General features: G+C 41.4%; 1 protein-coding gene across 7 annotated transcripts in view; it reads right to left on the bottom strand.

Moving 5' to 3' along the window:
- The window catches only part of col18a1a (collagen type XVIII alpha 1 chain a), a 77,216-nt gene that overhangs the window by 33,124 nt on the left and 18,650 nt on the right, over window positions 1-25,442 (bottom strand). For 2 of the 7 annotated variants that reach the window (XM_082507682.1, XM_082507683.1), the window contains exon 1: window positions 6,813-7,490. The exons of 2 other annotated variants lie outside the window; for them this stretch is intronic. In XM_082507682.1, the coding sequence (XP_082363808.1) occupies window positions 6,813-7,335 (523 nt within the window). In that variant the 5' untranslated portion in view covers window positions 7,336-7,490. Of the gene's footprint in view, window positions 1-346; window positions 432-5,816; window positions 6,766-6,812; window positions 7,491-25,442 lie in introns of those variants that run through there. 3 more of the 7 variants (XM_082507680.1, XM_082507681.1, XM_082507686.1) reach the window with 3 other exon arrangements.

Below are 25,442 nucleotides of genomic sequence, written 5' to 3'. Positions count from 1 at the left end.
CTGCAACAGGATGGCAATAAAAATACCTTCCATTGTGCAGTTCCTCTCTGCACCAATCAGACTTCTAGAACAGATTTATCAGTAAGCAGATGAGACCATTAATAGATGTACACTCACATACATATATGCATGTCAACAGACATATAAGTAAAGTCCAAAGACTGATAAATATTTTACTGGAGCCTGGGAAACACTTAGTCATAGCCAAAGTCGTTATATCATTTAGAAGGTTAGAGGCCATATTACAAGCCAACACATCAAAACTAATAATTAAATTTACAGTCCCAAAACAATCAAAACTTCAGTATAACCTATCTAAATTAAAAAAGAAAGGGAAACAAATCACCACAGGATGACACAACGGCCTCCAGGTTCAGAATAGCTCAGACGTAGGTCACTGACTGTGGTTTGCACCCGGCTGACCAGATGTTTACTCTGATAAAATCAGAATGAGGCACCTTGAGGGTCCCTTCAGTGGGCATGTGCTGACATGTCTGATCCTGGCTCGCTGTCTTGTGCATAATCGGCCAAAGGAGGTTTTAAAAAAGGTAAAAACCTTGTAATAATTCAAAGGGGAAATTCATCATTTGGGGAATTGTAAATCCTTCTGCTTTGGGGGCTGAAGCAGTTGGAAGTTGAAGTTTTAATGCAGCTACAGTGCATAACTGAACATGCAATGTATTTTTTCTGCAAGCAAAGTGGAGAGAATGATTTGATTTGTGTGCAAATTAAAATGAAAGGTCTGTAATAAGGTGGAATGCGTACACAGATCCTGGTTGTCCTTCAGCATGCAGCAATTCTCTGCAGTGCAAACTGAGGATATGACCTCACCGTCTACTCCTCGCAATTTCTCTTTCACCTGGATTTCAAGCATCTGATTTTGATTCCTTCAACAAATAAAAAGCCGACATGCTGTTGGAACACGGATGCACGGACTCGAGCTTTCCAAACCCCTAATTAGCAAAACATCTCACCTATTAGCAATGAGCTACACCGACCAGATGTGCACTGTTTTGAGCCATGCTTAGAATTGACCAAAAAAGGTATCTCCATTTACAGCCTGATGCAACTGTGATGCAACTGTGCTTAATGCCATTTTGAGACTTAAAATGTCATCTTCAGATCTAAAGCTGATTGAAAGGTTTGACCTGCTTTAGGATTTCGGAGGAATGCTTTTACTGAATCTGGTTTAGTGTGTCTGCATTGTCAGCAAAGAGCCAACCAGCCATTCCATCTCAGACATCAAAAGTTGTAGGGGGCCTCAGAGAGGTCACCATTAGCATTTTAAGTGCAATCTCAATTCAGGTTTTCTTAAATAGCTTTTGTTAAACGCTGACAGCTTCAAGGTCAGTTGGGAATAGAAAAGATCTGTGATGAATGGAGCACTGCAGGGTTTACGGTGCTAGTTTGTCTTGTCAGGAAGACCGCTTACTGACTCCTTTTCATTTCTTCACATTTCAAGACGGTGTAGCAGACTTTGTGGTACCCTGTTGATAAAGCTGTATATACACTGTCAGCTGTACGCACAGCTTTGGAGAGCACAAGATCCTGTATAAACCATAGGAAAACATTCAAACATCTGGACAGTGAGAAACTGTGCGGCTTTTCCCAACAAAATCTATCAGCATTTAAAACATCCCTTGAGGCCTGCTGAGACGAGGGCAACGATCTCTCCCCTCAGTGTACAGAAGGCGGGGCAGTGGTCTGACCCTGTGTTTGGAGGGTCAGAGTTCATCTCTGAAAGCTGAAATTACAGTCCCATGATTTTTTTTTCACCATAATCCTTGTGCATCTGCAGCATGAATCATATATGTGAAGCAATTCTCAGACAATTTAAAGTAAAGCAAATTCATTGTGCTCACATGATCACATGATTAGTGGAAGTTTAATATAAAGCTACACTGTTGCTTAAAACAGTATAATATTTGTTTTAATCTTCTTCTTGTCAAGGATGTGTGATACTCTGAGAACTTTGAAAAAAGTCTTAAGTTACATGAATATAGAAAAAAAATGTAGTTTTAAGAAATAAAAACTAAACACTGATTTTTTTAGATAAATAAATAATAAAGTTCTTTCCGTTCTGCAGTCCACTTTTTGTTTTTTAAATCGAATGCTCAGAACAAACCCACATCACAGTCCAGGAAGGAGATTTTATCCTGACTCAACCTGAAGACTAAACTGTAATTCTTAAACCACAAAAAGGAGCACGAGTCTACCGCCAGCTGTGAAATTCACTCTTTGGAAAAGAGCTCAGTTCTCTACCTGTGAAGTAACATTTTTTTAGGCAATACACCCCCTTGCCCCATGCTGCTGTGTTCACAGATGTGTTTTTAACTACAGAAAGAAAAAATGCAAATGCGTCTATACAAATGGTAGAGACAGCACCTCAAACATGCACAGGATATAACAGCTGAACATCTGTATCCATGTCCGTGTCAGCTTGATGTTGATGGGACAGTTTAAGCCAACGTATTGGCCTTCTTGACTATGACATATGAGCCCATCAGAAGAAAAGACATTTATGGATATAATATTGAATTAGCTAAATGTTCAAATATGGCGTGATTAGGATCTAAATGGTTACCAGTACCAGAATTTCACAATTACATCACTCTGGTAAACCATTAAAAACTTTAAGAACTTAACCAGCTTAAAACATCCCGGTGCTTTTGTTCTTTTCTGTTTTTGCAACACAGCCTCATTCTCATTTTGTACTTCTGCAACACAAACCAGAGGGGGCAACGGGTTTCTGCCAGCAAAGAAGTCAGACCACACTGTGCCCATAATTGGCACCCTCCTGAGAGCCAAGTCAAAAGGATTCCCTGGCAAGCAGTGTAGTGAAGGACTGCAGCCAGCTTTGGGCCTTCCTCTTGTCATAAGATAAAACATCAGTCTCAGCTCAGTAGAACCATGGTGTTAAAAAAACATACAGAACACCAAAGAAAGTACACTAGCTAAAAAACATAAGCTAAAATGTTCACAGACATTTAAGTAGCATTAAAAAAAAGTAACATGTAGGTCTGTCAGCACAGCCCATATAGCTTGTAATTTCCAATAAAAACTCCAATCTGCTATAAATTAATATGGTTTAATATTAAATATTAACTAAGCTTGACCTCCAGAGCCTGACATGGTTGACTGCTCGTCTTTCAAGCTGGGAAGAGACAACCATGCAAATCATCACTAAAAAGGCCAAAAAGCAAAACAATCTCCCTTCCCACCACCCTCAAACAAACTCCCCACATGAATCTCCCGCTTGGATGCATCAACACTGCAGCCAGTAATTTTAGTGTATAAACTGTTCCTTTGTATTTTTCAACCCATGCCAGTGGGTCTGTCTTCAATTCACCCAAAATATCAACTGACCAAGATGGCAGCATGTCATGAAACATTTGCATTACAAGTTATATTTGCATGACGTAGGAGTGTGCTGGTTTAAGGTCAAAGACAAAATAGAGAGTATGACTGCCCTCCTCCCAAACTTGAAATAGTAAAGTGGGGTTGAGGCTTTTCAGATACTACATGTAAGGGCTCTGTTTAGAAGCTGAAAGGCTTGTAAGCGGGTGGGCACAGTCTTAGAGAAAGATACTGGGCAAATAAACTGAGAAATAAAGCACTTTTGGCTTTAAAATATTTTCTTGGCCATCTACAGTATGTGTAACCTTAAGCGTGAGCAGAGGTTGCTGCAGTGAGAAACAGGAAGAGACATATTTAGTTATTAGGAAGAATATAAAATCAGTAGGCAGTTGTTTACAGGCAGCATACAGTAGAATTTAAAGTTTATTAGATATCCTTAGTACTTGGGGCTGAGGAGACTTTATAGGTGCAGTAGTAACTCTACAGCAGAGCAATGCTTTTCATCACATCTATTCAGCCATCACTCTAACCAAGCCATGTGCTTCAGTGGATTGTTGTTTGAGTCATACCAGATGGTGTTGACTGCAGTGGATTTCAATCTATCCCAGAAAGATTTAGAGTAACTGAGAGCACTCCGGTTATACCTTGAGGCAACTTTCACAAGCAACGTGCATGCTTGGGTGATGAACTATCTTCTAGAGTTGCAACAAAACCTGCCCTCAGGATATAAAGAAGGCAACACGATTGATCCTTCCAGTGTGTTGCAGGCCTGTCTGCATTTTCCGCATTACTGTGTCTACAACATTTAAAAAAAAAAAAAAACACAAAAAAACCCACAAAAAAAAACGTGCATGCGGTTGTGGCAGAATAATGTTTTAAGTTTGACGACCAGTAAAGGTACCCTAATCCTCCATGACTTCATTTGCCAATAAACCAAAAGTAAAACAGTTCAAATTTATTTAGGCTCACGTGTGTCACTTAGTCCAGGAACCAGAAACATCTTGTTCACTCATGTCTGTCAGTGGAACAAGCTGCCACAGAGATACTGAAGCTGTAAAAAGACATAATCTTGAACTCCCAGAGATACAAACGGAGAGTGTTGGGAGACAGGGCAGAAGTGCAGCATCAGGGAACAGGCTTAAAAAAAGATTTTCTAGAAAAAGATCATCTAAAACAGAGTTAGACTTCTCTCATGAATCGGTGCCCACTGGCAATAAACAGATGAGTCATTTTTTCCAGCATTTCATGGTCACTAGGGGCATGTGCTGCACATATCAGTCTTTGAGAGGACAGCTGAGTGCACACTGGTCCTTATAATCTTTAAATATTTATCAGCAATTTGTAACTACTAGTTTATTTTGGAAATTTACACCTTAACACTTCTGAGTGACAGAACCATCCTATCATTTGTTATAAAATATTGATTATAAAGCACCTTTTTAAACTGTGCAACCACAGCAGGAGAGAAACAGCTGCTTTTAATTTCTTTTTATTTCCACCTTTAAATTCTTTACCTGTTGAAATATGTCATCCTAGTCCAGCTGTGAGAAATATTTTGTTCTAAAAATTAACACATATCTAAAAAGCACTGATGCAAATATGAGTGCTTCCCATGCATGCCAAGCTACTGTGTCCATTCCTAAACAGACAAACGCACATCAAGCCTGCAAACCACTCACTGTCAAAAGAGATATGCTGAAGTTATACATTTCATGCACATATCAGAGAAGATTGCCTTCTGCAGTTTCAGATGCATTCATTAGAGGCATCTACAATTTCTTTAGTCTTGCAATGCAATGCAAAAAAAAAAAAACCAAACAAGAAAATTATATAAATATGATTAAATAATTATAATTACATTTGTATTTTATGCCAGATAATTGCAAAGCCAAAATAATCTTTTTGCAAACTTGTGTTTTCTTGTGTTACAGTCTGGCTTTAAGAGCTTTGTAGTTAAACTGGAAAGGTTGTTTGAATTGAAATTATTTCATCTGGCAAGACTGAGTATATAATTACATATAACATTACTGTAATAAAGCAAATAATTATCATCTGAGCAAAGTATTACCCTTTGAATATAATTACTCAAAAAGGAAATACATGCGTGTGTGTGTGTGCGTGTGTGTGTGTGTGTGTAGGGGGGTGCTGGTATACTATGACCTTCACAAGGTAAGTCACATACAGTACACAGCACATATACATGCAGCAGGTTAAACAAAGTACTGGCATCATGCTTGTTAGACTTCAAGTTAAAAATAAGTATGCATGCTCTTTTGGGATGGGAAATAATTAATTAATACATCTCATTCGGTGCTGACAGGGACAAATCTTGATTAATTGAGAGGGTATTTCATAGTGTGAAAAATACCAGACGGACTCGGGGGGGGGGGGGGGGGGGGGGGTTTCAAAACTGGTTCAAAATGAATCCCAAAACAAGATTCATTTGAGCCAGTAATTACCTTTCTGGTTACTAACTGACAAGCACTGATACCCATCCTCCTCCTCATCAGGTAGAGTGTGGCACTCCACAGGGAGGCGTCCCTCATCCAGGAGCGTCCAGCAACTGTCCCGCAAGACTTCGCAGAAACTCTGGCAAGGTAACACAGGCAGCGGGGCCAAAGAGCCACACTTTGGTACCAAAAGGAGGCAGAAAAACCACTCCACGCTATGATGGCATTGAGAATTCAACAGCCAAGCCCACTCATTGAGGAGTGCTTGGATTTCCTCCACACTGCTCTGGTTGAAGTAATTGGGCACGACAAACCATTGCCCAGCCATGGAGGAGCAGAAAGGAAGAGCGGTGTCTAGCAACAAGCATTGTGGGGATTCAGCATCCAGTGCTGGCCTACCTACTTCTGGTTGTTTTATAGTTGTTGGCTCACTAACTGCAACTGTCTGGCTGAACAAGATTGCTTGGTTCAGTTTTTTCCCACTTATTGTTGACTGAGTAGCATCTGGGATGTGACCAGTTTTCTGGCTTATTATCAGTGATTTATTGGGTTGGAAATCTATAGATCTTAAGGTCGTGTCTGGGCTCTTGCTATCTATTTGTGGTTGTCTTTTAGAGATTTGGGGGGATTTAGTTGTAGAAAGTACCTGGCTGGCAAGTGGAGCTTTGCTACTCTGTAATGCTTGGTTAGATACAAGTTTCTGGTTAGCCATAAATTTACCACTTAGTAAATGAGTAACTTTCACTTGTTGATGATCCTTAGATACCTCAATAGTCGTTAGGGAGTTGTAGCTTACAGTTGGGGTTAATAAATCTTCTTGGCTTTCATGTGAATATATTGTTAATTTGAAGTCAATAGCATTCGAACTAGAACTACTGTTTCCATTTCCTCTCGTGTTGTTGGGGGACTCGAGACTTTGCCCTGATTTTGTGCTGCCAAGACTGTGGTCCTCATCTCCACTAACTCTACCATCTAACTCACTACGAGTGGTGTTCGTTACTGCACCTTTTTGAGCCTTGTGGGTTCCAAATCTTGATCGCCAGCTAGTTTCAGTTCCTGTTGCAGACCCATTGTCTGATGCAGATTCAGATCCAAAGTCAGATCTGAGTCTTGTTACATTTCCTGTAAAGGTTGAGTTTTCAGATCCTTCAGAACTTATTGGTGAAGATGTGGCATTACCAGGTTTACTTGTGTGTGATGACATCCCTGTAGCAAAGTTTTCTGACTCATGTTCATTCTCTGGTTCTGTTGTTGACACTACAGTGTTCAGTTTAAGAGCCTCAGGAGTCTGATCCAAGGTCTGCACAGCTTTTTCCATCTGATGTCCTTCATCAATGATCTCTTCTCCAATTTTCGCAATAGTTTCTGACGGCGGTTCTCCACTACCTGCTGGACTGCCAGATCCCTCGGGGTCTACCGCTGGGGCTGAAGTTGCCGTATCAGTCCAGGACCACAGCCAGGCATCAGAGTGGACTACCCACTGAGCCAACAAAATCATAAGTCCAAACTGGATCCTCATCATAACCATAATGTCAAGTCTTAACCACGTCCACCGGCTCGATTAGACTCACAGAGTGAACTATGACATGTCCACACAGTCACTCCACACACACTTTTCCTTCAGCTCTGTCTCTACACACACTTCACTAAACAGAGAGGAGAACTGAAGAGGAGTGCCCCATTCAAAAGAGTGCAGAGAGGGAAAGCAGGAGGAGGAGGTGGTCTCCGTATTGGCTGCTCTGGCAATATTTATTCCCCTAACTCCTCCTTCCCCCTTTGTCAGAGCAATGAAAAGCGAGCTCTCCCGCTGACTGATACCTTGAAATTACAGCAGCCTTTCTTTTCACAGCACAATACTGATGCTTTCTAGTGTTTTACAGACAGGAGCAATTTGCCCTTGATTTGTTTGCTTTGTTAATCTACGATAATATGAAAACCACAGACTTACAAAAAAATGTAAACTGTGGTCACATTCCAACAAAAAGATTCAATTATATACTGTTACAAGCTTGAAGCACAAGGAGCGGTGCTGAGATCCCTCAAAGACTGAATTAGTCTTGGTCCATTGCCACCAATTACTGAAAAGAAGTTGCCATTGCGGTGTGGTTATATTTAAATATAATCTAACAACAGTCATTTATTGGCGTAATCGTATTTTTGTATGGAATATCTCCAAATGACAGTCAAGACTCATGTAAAGAAAGAGAAATGTCCATTTTTTGATCATCAATATCATCTCTTAATGCAAATTCTTGGTCCCATTTTCTTTCACAAGCTTAAGCGCTCCAACATAACCCATTGTCTGTGCATTAGTTGTCCCTTGTCTACAGGGTGCCCTTTATTGTTCAGTCTAGTTTACACGCCTGTTTTCAGTGCTCTGTGGGTACACAGTAATCCAAGCCTCGCTTTCTTGTCCAGACTGGTTTCTCATATCGCCGTGGGGCTGGCTGACAGAGACCCTCGACGACTGCTAATGGGATCTTAGCGATAAAAGGAACAGGAGGTTCGCGTAAGTGTCTTTCTTATACGTTGGCATTTGCTTGCAGCTTCAGTTGCTGATAGAAGGGAACTCAGAAGGTCATCTCCATAAAGCTCCCACATGGATATAGGGAAATGTCTTGACACAAGCTTGACAACTTTACCCTGTAACACTCTCTCTCGGCCTGGGGTCACTAACGATGCAACTGACCCCTGCCTGCAGGATTATGTGTGTCTGGACTATAGAAACTGGGGCCTACACTAACTTTTTCACTGGTAACACTGGTGCTACAAAAGAACAAAATCCGCCTCGTGATCAATGTGGCTGATACGTGAGGCAGCAAAACTCAAATCAAACATTTCTATCATTATCTGATTTTATCATTTAGCAATTTCAACTATAACTATAAAACTCAATTTTCGCTCTACTTATGTGTAGCTGGTGTGGTGCAGTACTAAATGACAATGTGTAGATCAAGTGTAAACATTACACAACCCTAACCTTTGGTGGGGAAAATAAAGGTGGCTGCACTTTAAAATTAAAATTTTAAGGGAGTGCTAAAGACAAAATCCAGGAATTAAAAAAAAAAAAAAAAAGCAAAAGGTTACACAAACTTTGGCATCAACAGGGATTTATTTCTCAGAACTGATTACTTGAAGAAGAACATTTATCCATTTCAGCACCACTCTTTCATTAGAGCTGGAGCTCAGGCTGGAACCCACTTTTCTGGGAACCAGTAAAATTTCCTGTCCCAAAAGTTTATTAATGGGCATCATTCACGAATATGGTTAATAGAATTTGATATACATTTTCTGTTCTGCACTTTCTCACATTTCCACTTCTTCCTCCCTTCACCTGCACTTCCTTTCATCATAAGTGTCTGAGCCGGGACCTTTCATTGGCAAACAGTAATCAGCTCCAGACTGCTTCATCTTTAAAACACTACAACAGCTTAAATGGAGTGTTTCACTCTTTCATCATCACCTGCTAAGCACATGAAAAAGAGATAAAGTACTACTTTCAACCACAGTGACGGTAGCTGGCTGTGCCAGCAGCGCACCGAAACAGACTAATGATCATCATGCACTTGCACAAATGCAACCATGTGAAATGATGACACTCACACCACCACAGCCTGGAGCCCTGGTAGGGTGTCGCCAGGAGAGCAATGCAGTCTTCAACAACACACATTTAATGCAAAAGAGTTCATAAAAACTGCAGAAGATGGTTAGCTCTGTTAACTGGTTACCCTATGAAGGAAAGTATGGCTCATTTCACACAAGGCCAAGCTTTTTCACGCTCTCCATCCTGATGAAAGGAAACTGTTATCTTTAATCATATGATAAGAAGTTTGCTTCTGACTAAATAAGTCATTGTAATAATATCTCTTGGGGGAAATAACTCCCAAGAGTAAGTAATAAAGCACACAACAAGACAGAAAGACAAAAGAATACTCTAAAGCAAGTTTTAAAAAAATGAGATTTTATCTACTTTATAAAAAGATAACTGAGTTCTGAGATCCCAGGCTCAGCGAGAGAGTTCCAGAAGGGCTGAGAAGTTGAGTTTTAAGCATTGCTGTGCAACATAGTCCATCACAAAATGTTTGAGAAAGAACTGAAAGTCTGGAGCACTGGTCAGACAAGCTCGATAATCTTTGTCTTGCAGACCGAAACAAACCCAAAGTTTGTGGTAGCGACTTGGGTAATAAACTTTAGGATAACAGACTCGAGTCTTGTGATGGATAATGATTAGCCTAAAGCTTGTGAAATCCTCTGTCAGGCATTTGGTTGTGCATTTCATTATGGTGTAGCTTAGACTTTACAGAGGTTTTGCTGTTTTCCCCCCAGAAAAGTTCAAGTTAAATTTCACCTGATCTCAGCAGAATAGAAACATCATGTGGTACATTCCCTGCCTAATCCATCCATCCTTTACATGAACAAAAACCTAGCTGTTCTGCACGATCCACAGACTGTGGGGAGTCCCATCAGCAAGATTTGCTCTTTTAACTAAGCCCTTCATGTTTCCTTTACTAAATCAGATAGCAAACCTCCATGACGTTCTAAATCCAGACAAAAAGAAGAAACTGCGTGAAAGAAAATGAATCACCAGGAGTGTTATTTTTCTAAAGATGACAATGAATTACCCCGGGGGTATATTCACGTGTGAGTCAAAGACACGCAATTTAAAATTTTCATTAGAACTTGCCAGACAGTGAAGCATGTCCAACGTGTAATGCATCCCCCCCTGTCAAGATTGTCACTACAACTAGAAAATGATTAGTTTATTTATTAAAAAATGCAGGACATTCATCAGTCTTTTAGACTAAGGCAATCTCCATATCATGAACATGTGAAAATGTGAAAAGTAATATGTGTCCTTAATATGTGTACAAACCATAAAAGAAGAAGACAACACAGCTGGAAGCTAGAAAATTACTGCAAGACTAGTTAAAGTCTTTTCATTGAATGCATCAGCCCTACATTTAAACAGCAAAGCCTTTAAGGTGCACTAGAATGTGCCAAGAATAGGCGTGCACGTTAAACAACCTGTTTTTATACATTTAAAAGGAACAGGTGCTTTTGACAAAATTGCTTATGCGTAGTTGAACCATGTCTTCTATAAGAGCCGCCCTTTAACTAAGGTCACGTGCTGGTCGCCTGCACACTAACAGAGGGTTATAATCTCAGCAGGGATTCCTACTTGTTCAAAGGACCAGTTCACCCATTAACAAAAACACATTAACGGAACAGTGGATATCCTAGCAAGACAAGAAATTAAAACGATGCACATTTCTCAATACTAAAATATGTTTTTGTTTTTAATTAACAGTTATGTGGACTCAGATTATAAATCTATCAGTTTTCACTGTTATGGTTTGGCCCTAAACGCTGTATCTGGATCCATCCAGAAAAGAATCTAAACAGAGGTACCCAGGGGAGCACTTCTGCACTACCCATGCATGTAATGGAAATATTAGCTAATTATTCATAAATGAACAAACAAGGGACTTAAACCAGTCTGAGCTGAGCAGTTACTAGTTAACTAAAACGAATGCATATGGATTACAAAATAGCAGCTGGTATGAATGCATGAAGGAATAAAATGTCCAAATAATGTTAAAAAAGGTTGAAATAAAAAAATAAAGAAACAGTTGATTAGCTTATTGTTGAGATAGCAATTGATTTTTATAGCTAAATGTTATTTTTTTAAATTAAAAAAAAAAAGCATCAATAACAATTTAACTGTTAGCTGAAATTATTACCTAAAATGATGGCTAAAAATCTGAACTACACTTGCCAGGGGAAATTATGAATGAAGAATGTGAAACAAAAGGTGGTGCTTAGGAAGACCATGAGGTAGAAGTCTCGGGTCCTCCACAGGTAATGAAGGTACATCGGCTATGCATTATAGGATTATGAAGATCCTGCTTGGTGGTAGGCCTTTTTCTTTTGCATTTCTGTGATGCCTGATCTTTAAACTCCTCAGATGTTTAAGGAGGAGAAATTCCAGGCCTCCCCTGTGTCTGTCCTCACAATGCACAGACAAAAGCATGAAACCTAATACCAGGACCGCGTCTGAAGACTGAGACCATCAATGGGAAGTGAATGATCGACTAATTACAACACCAACAAAAAGCTTCTGAACATAATCCAGAAGAGGCCGAAGGCAGCCAATTATCCGTCACTTCGCATCGTTATTTTACGCCACTCTGACTGTCATTCAGATATTGCATTTCATGTGCAGACTCACAATTTGTATGATGTGCTAAATATAGCATTTATAAATAATTTAATAACAGTTAGAAACACAATAGCCTAGACTATTGACAGAGGAGAAAAGTATGCGTTCCACCATCGACTTTCTATGCAGTCTCTATTACCCTAAAGGAAAAAATAACCCCCAACCAGGTACAATCCAGGGTGACAACACAAGACCATGTGGGCAGTCCAGCTAAAGGGCCTTTTGGCAACAACCACACACACACGTTTACACATCCATGTCTCCATATGCACCTATGTTATTTCAGCATGTGAGAGTTGTTAACCTCTCGCTATGAGTCATGGTGTAGTCACAGTGTTAGTGGTTATACAAGCATTACGTTCCACGGCAATGGGAGAGCTGGGAGTTTTAAATGACACACACTAATTAGGACATCCTAACATCCCCAGTACGAAGCCACATATGGTTGAAATACATCTGCTGGACAAAAACAGACAAAAACATATACAAACTATAGTGAATATATGGCTGAAACACACACCACACCCGTGTCTGAGCTGCAGCTGCGAGGGCATCAGTCCAGCATGTCACAGTCGAGCAGCAGTACATCTGAAAATGAATCAACTGGAGAAATTAAAAGCACGAGGAAGCGCCTGTTATACTATCATCTGATAATCTTCAGCACCATGCCTCCACTCTCTCTCTGCAGGCTGCAAGTCCCTGTTTGCAAACAGAAAAGCTCTCTCATGTAACCCTGAGCAACAGGTTTCAACACAGTGGTAAACAGCTGAGTCCAAAACAGAAAAAAGCTGCAAGCAGGATCTATTTTTACCCAGTTTCAAAGCACAATCAGTTGTCAGTGAAGTGGAGTAATCCACTGCCTAAGGTTAGGCCTGGGAAGCACTTATTTCAGGACATGCGTGCTATAGGCTTGTAATTCAAGTTATCAGCTGTAGATGGACAGATAGTAGATAGTGTTCCTATACTGCCACTATGCTCTGGCTTTCAGTCAGAATGAAAGAACCTAATTCAAATCACATCCTCTTACATCTGCAGGATCTCCAACCGCTGAATGTATGTCAGTGTGTGTGTGTGAGAGACAGCCAGGAAATGAGAGGTGGGGGTTGGCTAATAAGAATGGAGGTCAGAAGGTCACAGCTATCACATTAGGAGGGAAGAGAGTCCTGTTTCCCACAGACACTTATCACAGTCCAGGAGTGACCTGTAGGAGCAGGGTACCATGTTAAATGCCTCCTGTAGCAACATCTGAACTGTTGTAAACTAGAAACTGTTAAAATGTCTTAAATTAATAATTAAACATACAGAATACATAGAAACTTCCACTCCAATGAACTTGAATCAGGAAGTGGAATATGGAGGTAGTATTTAAAGTTGGCAATTGGCTCAATAGCTCTACTACATGTGACTGGTCGATTTCGTGGTTGGTTTCTCATTCAAATTCATATGTAAAGTACCCGTTAATAGAAACATGCGGGTGGATCTTGTCCGTGTAATGCACGCTCTTCATGGATGTGTTTCTGGATTGGGGCAAATTCACGGCTGCACGTTTGGTTGCACAATAAGAGAGGGATTATGGAAATACAGCCAACACGTGAAGCAATGCACAGTGTGGTAATCCTTAGGTTGATTGCTGATTGGTTAAAAAGTTGACCATTAACAGAAAAGATAACCAGTGAAGTTCAACATGAAGAGGAAGAAACAAAAAAGTCAAGCATCAAAAATCTCTTGATGAAAAGCAAACATAACATTGGGTTTCATTTCAATATGAAGAAGGTTTCTTACGACTTATGTCTTCTAATTGCAGATGAATTAGCCATAAGTAGGAGTAGCTCACATTAACGGTTATTCCAGTAATATTATAATATAATACAACAAACAGATGTACTACAAATACCAAGAAAAGACACTGAGTTGAGACTCGCGCCCAGACACTGATGGATTGCTCTGTCAGAGATTCTCTTCACTTATGAGCTGGTGTTGGCTGTGCTGCTCATGTTTTGCTGTTCAAGTATGAGTAACACATGTATTGTTGTGAAACCAGGCATTTTCTGGAGCCATAATTATGTAAGCTAACAATGTGTTGTTAGCTCTTCACTGACACTGCCACAAACTGTAAGCTGTGATGTCTGATAGCTAAAGCATGCATTAACCCACACCCGTTTCCACGTTTAGATTCAGGTTCCTTTGCTGATGCGTTTAGGTAGGTTTGTTAATAGAGCGGGCAACTATTCTACCAGATGCAGAAAATAAGCATTGCTCCTGGCTTCACTAAAACCACAACTTCATAACCCTCAGGCTAAAATACAAAAAAGCTAAAAATACTACAATAAATAAATAGCTTCCCATTAAAAAAATGAATAAATGGAAAAGATATGTGCATAGTTTCCCATAGTTTAGTCAGATGGACAATTCAGATGAAGCTACTTCTGTGATGCTTTGTTTCACTGCAAATCTTCACCCAGATTGAAGAAGCTAAAATTCCCCATATAAGGGGTGGAGTCATCGTTTAAAATGGACATGGTCATCCTCTGCCACTGCCCGATATAAAGAGACCGCAGCATTACGAGAGTCAGCTTCCCCAACCATCAGTTTGTTCCTGTCCTTTAAAAGATTTACTCCTTCAAGACATGCAGGTTAACTGAATACAGGCCCAAACCCAAGACTAATCAGGGGTGTTTACCATTTCTATTATTCTAATCTTAAGCTTCTTTTCTTTTTTAAATCACTGACTAGTTGCTCCAACATTGTTTTTGTTAACTCGTCACTTATTCCATCTTCACAGAGAGGAAGAAGACTTAGGAGCTCATCACATGGCGAGGTACAACCCCATGAAATCCCTGCAGATGCTGTGCGTAATCTATGTGCTGAAAAGCAGCAGAAAAGACCTACTGCTTTTTTCTTTCTTTTCTTTTTAAAGGGTGCATCTTTGCACTGAGCGACCCAGTATCCTGCAGAAAGAGACAGACAGGCAGACAGAGCCCTGCAGGGATCCACGCAGTCCTGCTCAGACAAGCAGAAACAGCTTGGCTGTCACTCTGAAAGAGACACATTCCACAAACACAGAGGAATATGTAGCCTGTGGTGCCTAAACAACTGTTACAGTATAGGAAGGAGGTAAAGGCGTGCACCGTATATGCGATAGAAGACAGACACCCATGCTTTACCATAATTATTGCATTAGAGAAATGTCATTTTCTCAGTAAACACTAGCATCAATCCAGGGCAGATCAAAGATGGATAACTGTTCCATACATGGGTTTAACCCTGAGAACATGTCAAGTATATGTACCATAAAATTCCCTGTTGGCTATTAAGAGTTTGGTTCTTTGTTTATTCTTGAGATTTAATCAAACCCCACGACACATGTATGTTTTGGGAACCTCTACTCATGCACCAGCAAGTCGAATTCTTTACAGTGACTGTGAGAGTTAACTACAAACAGTGTTTCTGTAACCCAAGTCTACTAAACCAGTAAGATCTAAGACCAACAAGCACCACTCTAAGCTCCACTCTGCTCAATCATCACTCAGGCAAATGATAAGAGTAATTAAAAGGAGGTGCAATGCAGGAAATTACCAAAGAGCTCAGAGCCTGCTGCCTGCTGGTGATCTTTAAAAAATTCCAGCTCCAAAGGGACTACTTCGAGGCCTCTTGTAATTGCGATGACTCCACTAATTAGCACACTGTCAAGTCAGAGCATCCGGAAATGTCTAAACTGTAATTGGCCTTCAACACCATGCCTGCCAGCCGTTATCGCAACTAATGACAGACAGAGAATTGAATCTTCTGCCTGAAACGAAAACCTGGCTGACTGAAGTACGTGGAGGGGAGATAAGCTGAAAGGGTTCTTCATTTAAATGTGTGCTCGGCTGAGTTTGAAATTTACAAGTTGTGTGGCCGGTTTGTGAATGTTTGCAGGGGAGAACCAGAATGTCAGCACAGCGTTTATAAGGTGCTAGGATGTGCATGTCTGCTATTTTCCTGACCTACTAATTTGAACCAGCTGGCTACAAATGAAAATCTGATTGTTGGTGTGAGCTCACACCCCCAGCGGTGATGTGTAGCTATGGGGAAATAGCTCCCTCTACTGTCCACAAAGTGGGCCACAACTTTCTGGAGAGGAATACAGAAGCCTGAGATCCTGCCTCAAACTAATCCTTTCTTAAGGTTTATACTATAAACAGGTTAATACTGAGGTGTATTTAAAACGAAACTTTCTTTAATGCAGTGGTTCTTAACCTGGGTTCGATCGAACCCTAGGGGTTCGGTGAGTCGGTCTCAGGGGTTCGGCAGAGCCTCCACCGTGACATGCAACGCTCATTTTGTGCACCAATAAAAAACATATCTATGTCTTGAATTTGAAAAAAATCATATTTTATTTTTCACTAAAGAGGGGTTCAGTGAATGCGCATATGAAACTGGTGGGGTTCGGTACCGCCAACAAGGTTAAGAACCACTGCTTTAATGCCTCAAAGATGAAAACATGTTTTTTTTTTCTTTAGTGGTTCTTAAACCATTTCTGATTTCCCTTAAGAAGCTAAAAAATTCCTCCACTCCTCCACACTTCAGTTTTTTATAAATCCATAAGGAATAAAAGTAATCCAAGTGCAATTTTAATGAACACGAGCAAGACAGCATCAGCCAACTTTGTACTTAATGTCTTTCATAAGGAGATCAACATGCGTCCCGGTCATGCACCTCTCCTGCTGACAACTACAGGTGTAAATGAATGAGTGCTAACATACGTTACATGTTTACAATGACATGTAAAATTTAGTTCCCCGCATGCTTACCGCTGCAGGCCTCACCAAATGACCAAATGCAAACTTTACTGCTCGCCTAACAAAAACACACCTGTGGAAAACCAAACACAGCGTACACGAGGCCTGTCAAGTGCCAACAGCCACTCAAGTCAAAATATGCATGTTTGAAGAAGAAAAAAAAACTGCTACTAAAAGTGTATCTGAGTAGCAGAAAAGAAGGGGAACGATTATCTCTCCCACAGTCAACATTTCAATCGATGCTCAAAGAGCTACTAGAGTAATTACAAGGTTTTTATTTCCTTCTGCTACAATCTTGCGTCAGTCAAGCCTTCGGCACAACACTCAAACACACTTTGGCTGTTGATGGGACAGCCCAGAAAAACCCCACAAACATGTGTTTAGATGTTTTGGTTCCTACATGATGGGAATTGACGAGTTTAATGTGTCGACTGAAGCTCATACGATTACTTTTGAATCCCTGCCAAAAAGAAAGCCTGTTTTACACAGTGTGAAAAATTCAGATACACCGGGAAGCGTTTCATCTGCCATCTGCCGTGTCCTCCAGTAGAGGGAGACCAAATCAGTGAGGGGTTAATTATGGGGCCTAACAGCACACGCATATGAAACAGGAAGCCGGTGCTGAAGGCAAGCAGGATGACACAGTCCATCCAGGTCGTCATGGGAAACAGACCCTAAATATTTAGTTTCGGTAACCCTCAGGAAAGAGCCACCCTGCACGTGGGAGTTTTAGATGAATAGCTTCCTCTAACCATTATTCAACATCACATTCCTTCATAGTTGCTATAATTCTCACTTCAGGGAACCTATGACGTCATTTTCAACACCATATTTTCTTCCCTGACTGTAGCAGAGGAACTCTGGATGACCTACAGGTTAAAATATTCTTTATCTAATTTTAGCTCCTCTCCCTTTAAGGCCATCCTCACATTAACCAAGCCTTCTTCTGATTGGCTGCCCCTCACAAACAGTGGGTGGGTAAGCTTTCTTTGCTGTGTGTGCCTGAGATAACCATATCAGGGATAGCCCCTCATCTATGACATCACAGAGCTGAGAGTATAAAAAAAGCAGTCCGAGGCTTTGGGCTGTAAATGAGACTGAAATTATATGACAGAAAATTCAAGTTAATAATTTACTTATATTTATTTATGCATTTATTAAATAAATCTATTTATTTACAATTTATAAGCAAAAAACGACAAAGTTAAAAACTTTTTTTCTCTAAATCATAAATCCATCAGGTGTATACCTCACCCCTGACGTCGTTGCCCACCTCTCAATTTTAAATACACTTAGTCATTGAGGGCTAGCAGGAGGGACCATGCGCTTACCTGCTGCTCCTTGGCAGGTAGCTCCATGCCCTCCTGGGTTTTAATTGCACCTTAGAACACATATGCATCAACACTACAATGAGCGGGTGGAGGGAGGTTTGGAGTCTTCTCCCACCCCCATTCTCTGCGGCCTGCTGGAGCGGGGGGGCTAGTAGGAGGAGTTGGCCGTCCGACTGCGGTCTGGGGTGTGGGGCCTCCCTGCTGCTGCGGAGTCGGGGTGGTCTGCCTCTCCCCACCGCAGGGAAAAGGGTAACACCACCTGGGTCTGGGTGCAATTCCCCCCTCCAGGGGCAAGGGTACCTAGACCCGGTTTGTAGAGTACGCTTGGGGAGTGTGATTGTGTGTACAGCGTCTCTTTATGTCTGTCTCCACGTTGGTTGAGTGTGGAGTGAGTGCATATGAGAGCATGAGGGTGGGAATGGATGTTTGTGTCTGTGTGTGCCTGTATGTCTGTGTCTATATGTCAGGTTGGGTATCAGACGCCACCTCTCTGGGGACACCTCAGGCCCTCCAAGGTTTGGAGGCCTATCTCCACCCACCACCACTTCCCCTGCCGGTGGCGGACTCCCTCAGGTGTCGGTGTGTTGGTGGTTCTTTGTGTCTGGGGGTGGGCGTCCGGGTACACACCGGCTCACTCCTTGGCGGCCGCTTGTCGGGGCCTGGGGCCTGGGGCTCGCTCGGGCCCCTTTGGAGGTGGGGTGCCCCCGGCCTCTCGGCCTAGGGCTCGGTCACTCAGGCGCAGCTGGGGGCCGGCGGAGCTCACGGGCGCGTCACTGCAACCCCCCCTGGCTTCTGCTCCGCGGCTGCTGAGTGAGCCCTCATCTGGGACTCTCCTCAGCTCTTACTGGAACAGTGGCGCGGCTGCCCCTCTGTTGGTCTTCCTTGGTCTCTTGTGTTCTGGGGGCCTCTGGATGTCTGGAGTTTTGATCTCCTCCATACCCGCTTCACACCCTGGAGGACGGGGCTGTGGCCCCCCCACACTCCCTAGCAGATCATTACATGGAGAAACCTTTGGAATGCAAGCATGCTGATCCACACAGGTATGCACACATGGGTATTCACAGACGCGGACTAAAGCTTTCTTGGCTGCTGCCTCAAAGCACACTGTGCGCTGTCTATCTTGCGTGCTGCACAATATCGTTTATTACTTAGTAAATACTGATATCTATGACTAGCTAGTTTATTGTGATGGTGCTTTGCTTTCTCTATTATTATGTTGCTCTTTGTTGTTTGCTGTCTCCTCTGTTTGTTTGTTTGTTTGTTTGTTTGTTTGTTTTTTCTCCATACAGGTGACCCAGGAGTTTTTTTTTTTGTCTCTCTTCCCCCCCCTTCTCACCGTCTCTTCTCCCCTTGGGTTTTCTTTCTTTCTCTCCCCCTCTCTCTCTCATTCATTCCCCCTGTCCTATTTATTAAAAAAAAAAAAAAAAAATGACAAAGGATGAACTGAAGCTCTGCCATCACGTAATGTCGCATACTGCTGTTTCTGATGTCATTTAAAAAAAAAAAAAAAAAAAAAAAAAAAAAATAAATCATAAATCCACTGTATATCCTAAAATGAATTCCCCACTCCCACCCACCCACTTTTTTCCCCCTCAAATCTACAGCAGAACAAGTCATTGCATGAACTTGAAGTGAAGGGTCATCCTTCTCTGACAAATCATTTACCTGGTTTGTGGGCATGAAAAGAATGGAGAGGGACTCTCCCACACCTGGAATCCAGACACTTCTTGTCTGGCATGGGCAGGGTTTGAGGGTCACCAGGTTTAAAATGTCTCACTGTGTAAAGCTACATATTTACCGTACTAAACTTGAGCGCAGAAATGAGAAAAATATTTACGAATGACTGGGCTTTTACCCAATAGCATTTTTGGTGGGGGAGGGGAAGTTTGATATCTGTAGACTATGCAAAAAAGAAGAAGAAGCTATTTGAGCAGTACTTCATGGGTCAGCAGGAGGCATCACCACAGGTTAAAACAAGAGCATTTCATGAATGCATACCTTCAGCAGAGCTGAAAATTCCCTCTACATTACACATGATCCGAACTGGAATATTCTGGGAGACTGTCATGACTTCATAAAGACAGCGTCTCCTCCCAGTTTTCTTATTTCTATAGGATATGCATTTGACAAAGCATGCAGTTTCCATGTTTGCCCTCATGATGGTAAAGAAGTCTTATAGGATGACTTCAAAAGTTAATGATTAGCAAGTTTGGCCCAAGACCTGCCTCAGGTAAAACTTTAATGGCAATCCATTCAGAACCTTGTGACTAATGCCGCTAACAGAAATCAAAAACCTTTTAGATAGATGGAAAAAGATCCCCAAGGAGTCAAAAGGAAATCAGGAAAGTTGCATTCTCCTCTGATAAACTGGAACAAAACAGTCCTTAGACTTCTTACTAGAGCTACTGACCAGGTAAACACTGTGACTATGCACTTCAACTATAACTGTGGCTTTTTTTTTCTTTAAATTCCATTTATGTATTAAATACCTGTCCCTGAAATCCTTCCTGTCCCCACACACACACACACACACACACACACACACACACACACACACACACACACACACACACACACAGCCAGAAGCTACACGCTGTAAATACAACCTGTGTGAAGTCTGATTAGTGCCTCTTCTTTAAATTTTTAATTCCCGCCCCAGAGACAGTCCACTGCTAAACACCAGTCGTGGTGTCTCTGGAGGTGGAGAGATGAGCAGATGGATTGCACATAGCAGCTGCTTCCCTTTTGTGACTGTCTAACAAACAACTCTGTCCACAGCGAGTCTGAACATTTCCTTTTCTGTGCATATGACTGCCATGAAAGAGGCCAATTTTGGGCAAAATTTTATCACCTCATAAGAAAAAGTCAAAAGACAAAAGACAAAAATGCATCAGCACTGAGCAGCGAACTGGTCTCGACCACAGCTCGGAAAAAGAATTCCAACCCATCACCAATCAGAGAGGGGAGGGGACCCCAATGCTTGCTACCTGATCAGCTGCATGTAAGGGAGGTTTGACCAGCTGGTGATGACAAGGCTGTCATTCTTGCTTCCCACAAAGATGAAACAGCGCGGAGATCGGAAGTCTGGAATTGGCCGTGTTGACTCTGGGGATTAGGATCCATAACCGGATGGGCAGAAGAGAACAAATTATCCTGATACTTCTGAGAGGCATCTGAAGTGACTGCAGGGAAATGGAAATAATCCCTGACCTCTCCATCTTCTCTTAAAGAGGCTGCATTTGTGAAATGTCCGTGCTAACATATACAAAGTGACTGTCCTCTGGAGATTTGCCCTGGTACATATTTATTTGTGCGTGGGTGATTGTTGCCTTTACTATTATTACTCCCCACATGAGAACACACACAAAGACAGTGAGTTACGAGAATCCCTGTCAGTTTGTGTCGTCTCAGGGAAGTGGTGCGCAGAAGCAAACTTTGATCTTTGAAGCGAGAACCGCATAAAAACAAGAAAAAAAAATCTTGAAAAACCTTCAGTTTATGTCAGACTTGTGAAGGGGAAAAAAAAAAGTTTTGGCAAAGTTGTTGTTTTTAAAGTAAAAACAGGTTTTTTGGAAGTGCCAGATTGTTTAAAGGTAAATTATCGCCCGTGATGGAAAACGGCGCCGTGGTGAAAGATCAAACCATCGATTTGAGAAGAAAAAAAAGAACTTTGGTGTTTGTTTGGCCTCGCTTTGTCCAATGTAGCATTAAAAAGAGCAATTTACACGAAAACTGCACAGAAATATTGTGGCTATTGTTCTTTTAGCTGGGATTTCACATCACGTTGAACTTCTGTGATGATTGTAGATACGGGTAATTAGCCGTCTATCTACACAATGGAAGTCTTTGGCTGTTTAACAGTGAATTCTTTAAAGTTTCTCACCCATCTAATCAAACGGGCACGGCAGACAGGCTGGCAGACTTGGCTTTAGCACAAACCAACTGTCGTCATTTTGCCAGGAACGGATTGAGACGGTGATATGCCGAGACATGAATTCACAGAAGATCTGAAGCATCTTTTGTGGCTAGTTATATTCACCTCACAGGAGGCAAAGCTCTTTTGTGTAATTCACAAAGCTACCTAATGTAGACCCTTACTGAATTCTCCTCCACTGGAACAGGTTTAAATTAAAAGTCCATGTCGTGTGTCACAGATCCTACATCCTACATGGATTCATTAAAGATGTTATCTATTCTCAAAAAGCCTCACACAGTGTTTATTTCCACTCACTGACTCATTCCAAACTGAGTTTAAAAAAACAAAAACTTTGGTGTGCCGTGAAAGAGCATGAGTCAGGGTGAGCGGATGTAGATCGGAAATTTCTCCAACTTGCTAACAGATGGAGGGGAAATCCAGACGTCTCTCTGACCACACGGCCAATACACCGGCGACTGTCGTGCAAGAAGGATTTGCAAACGTTTATACCTTCACAAACATTTGTGCCTCTGCTAGACAAAGCGTTTTTTTTGCCACAATCCTTTCAGGTCTGAGGACAGAGACATCAGCATTATCCTTACACCTTCTTGCATTTTCACTGGAGATAGTCCCATATCTATAACTCCAGGAACAATGCCACCAAAAAGTGTGCTCACTTTTGAAACTATATAACCCAGAATATTTTTGCAGTTTTGCAAGTCATTGAGTGATTTCAACAATGCCAACTGCACAATTTCCTCAGCCTCTTAATCCCATAATGAGCGAAGCATGTGTTCAAACATCAAAAGGTCCTGAGATGGTGGCCGTTACAGGGGCACTCTTCTGTGACTTTCCCAGTGAAAGGGAGTCATTTCCAGAAGCTTTACTCAGCCAACCAAGCATGAAGTCCCTTCAAATGGTTTGTTGAAAACCTAAAAATTTATAAATTAACCCCTTTTTTAATGAATGTCAGAGTTTAGAGTCAGAGTTTCCAAAGTTTCTTCCAATGAACTTGTTATTTCACCATATATATTCAATAGCATTTTAGATATTAAATAAATAAATAAAAAAGCAGCCCATCCACAGGGAACTGCTCTCTTAGCTCAGCAGATCTGTGCATAAGACGATGTTGTGTTGGGAAATCTGGGATAAAAAGGAGGAAATTCTCAGGGCTTGAGTTCTCATTGGAACTTCATCTACATAATCTGCCGTAAGCAAAGAAAAGCCTTCATGCAAGACAAGACGACACAGGCATGTAAAGGCTGTGCTATTAAACTTGGAAATGCTGCTGAGTCATCATCAGAATACGGCATCATATCTTAGACCACAGAAACCATAGATGAGGGCGGTCTTCTCATTTTACGACAACATATTTAAACATTTTTAGCCGCTTGTCTCAATAAATAAACCCTGCATTTCTCAGACCGTCTGAACGAAGGCTTTCCGTTATAAATTTCACATGATTGAGATTATTTTTTCAAATTTAATGATGTTTTTACAGACTGATGTAAACTAACCATGACTAATAGCCTGTAAAATTGGAGTTCGCCTTTAACTGCAATCAGGGCAGGCAGCGCATACTTGAAAGATCTGATACGAAGAGAGCAGAGAGCTGTTTAGATGCTGTGTCAGCATTGCATAAATATTCCAGGATGAAAAATGGTCCAACTCTGACTTTAATCAAAGAAATAAAGCATCGGAGGCTGGGCTGAAACAAACTGGGGAGGCCGCATCTTACCAACAAAACTCTTTTATTAATGTCCATCTTTTCATTCTTTACTAACAACCCAAAACATCCTCCCATCCCCAGAGCCTCAAGTGAAAACAATCCTAGTTAAATTAACCAATTAAAACAAAAAGAGTGTCTGTTCAAGAAAATGGGACAAAAGACGGATAAAAAGGCATTCCACTCATGTTGCTTCAGGCTTTGCAATACCAAAAAGCTGAAAGAGGAACGGCAGTCACCAAAAGTATCGCCCTGGGTGCTGATGTTTTTTGTGGTCAGTTAAAGAGGGTGGAGCTCCCCACCACCTACAGCTGCCTGGAATGAAGACAGTGTGACTCAGTCCGGCTGTCTGAGATTTGTCCCTACAATAACTTTATTTCTTTCAGTCTTAAAAACAGTGGTACATCTTACAACATCCCATCCCACAAATGTGAAAAACTACCCCCCCCCCCCCCCCCCCCCGAGGCATAAGATGAGCTTATAAGAAAGCAGTTTTACTCTTTGCGAATTCCTCCCTTTTCCTTTAAGAAAGCAACAAGCAAGCTGTAAATAATGAATCTTCTGTCTACGTTCCACATTTGCAAGCGGGGGAGTCACACAAAAAATCCAGCGTTTCTGGTTGTGCATGTCTAAATGATTTCTAAAGGGATGTGGCGTGGGGAAAAGATGGAGAGGTTTTTCAGTCCACATGTGATTTACTGTATACCCGTAACACTTTTGTGACGCATTAGGGGAAAAAAAGTATAGCTGAGGGTGTAGGAGGACAGAGAAAGAAAGGGAAAGGTTATGGCTGAATTTGTATTACAATGACCCTCAATCTTTTAAACAGACGTACAGGGATTTCCTCCGGTGTTGCTTTGCATTAGTCATGTCACTGAATGGCTACAGATGGCTGCATAATCATTTTCATCATGCGAGGACTTGAAGATGGGGAAATTACTGTGGTCTCAATTATAGGTGATTCAGAATATCACTAAATCCTACCTGAAGTGATCATATGCATCTCTAAAGTGATGAACGTGGAAATTTTTCTACACTGTCAGCACTTTAAGAGCTTTCTCACCATTTCATTTCAATTCTCCAAGTACAAACATGTCAAAACTCATTAGCTGAACTTAAAAATATGATAAACTTAAAATTATGATGTGATATCTGATGTCCATCAACTCATTTGTCGGTCTGAAGCATTCAGCTGTGTCTTAATACAATGCCACAACTTTCCCAGCAAATTCATCCCCAGGGTCAGACGATGCAATGCTCAAAGAAACTGCAAAAAATACCCAAGAGCAACATTTCAAACTCTACGGGCTTCACTCAGCATGTTAAATGGTAAAGGTCATGACAGCACAATTAGAAAAAAACTGAACCATTGCTTATTTGAAAGGCTTGCCAGGAGAAATCCCCTTCTCCCTAAAAAAAGAACATGGCAGCACAGCTAAGGTTTGCAAACTTGCATCTGAACAAACCACATAGAAAAGCTACTTTCAGCTCTTCTCCTACTCACAAGGATATTACATTACATACATATTTACCTCAGATGCCCTTCCTAAAGCAAACCCCAGAGTATCTGTGCCTCCTCCTGGGATCAAATCAGGCCCGTTTCCTGGTTGCCCATTATCTGTCAACCACAACACTACAGAGCCATTTGAACAAACATCAAG

The sequence above is a fragment of the Aulonocara stuartgranti genome (assembly GCF_965226115.1).
Source record: "Aulonocara stuartgranti genome assembly, chromosome: 16".
Lineage (NCBI taxonomy): Eukaryota > Metazoa > Chordata > Actinopteri > Cichliformes > Cichlidae > Aulonocara > Aulonocara stuartgranti.
Note: the sequence above shows the minus strand (reverse complement) of the source record. Positions and strands in the feature narration are given on the sequence as shown.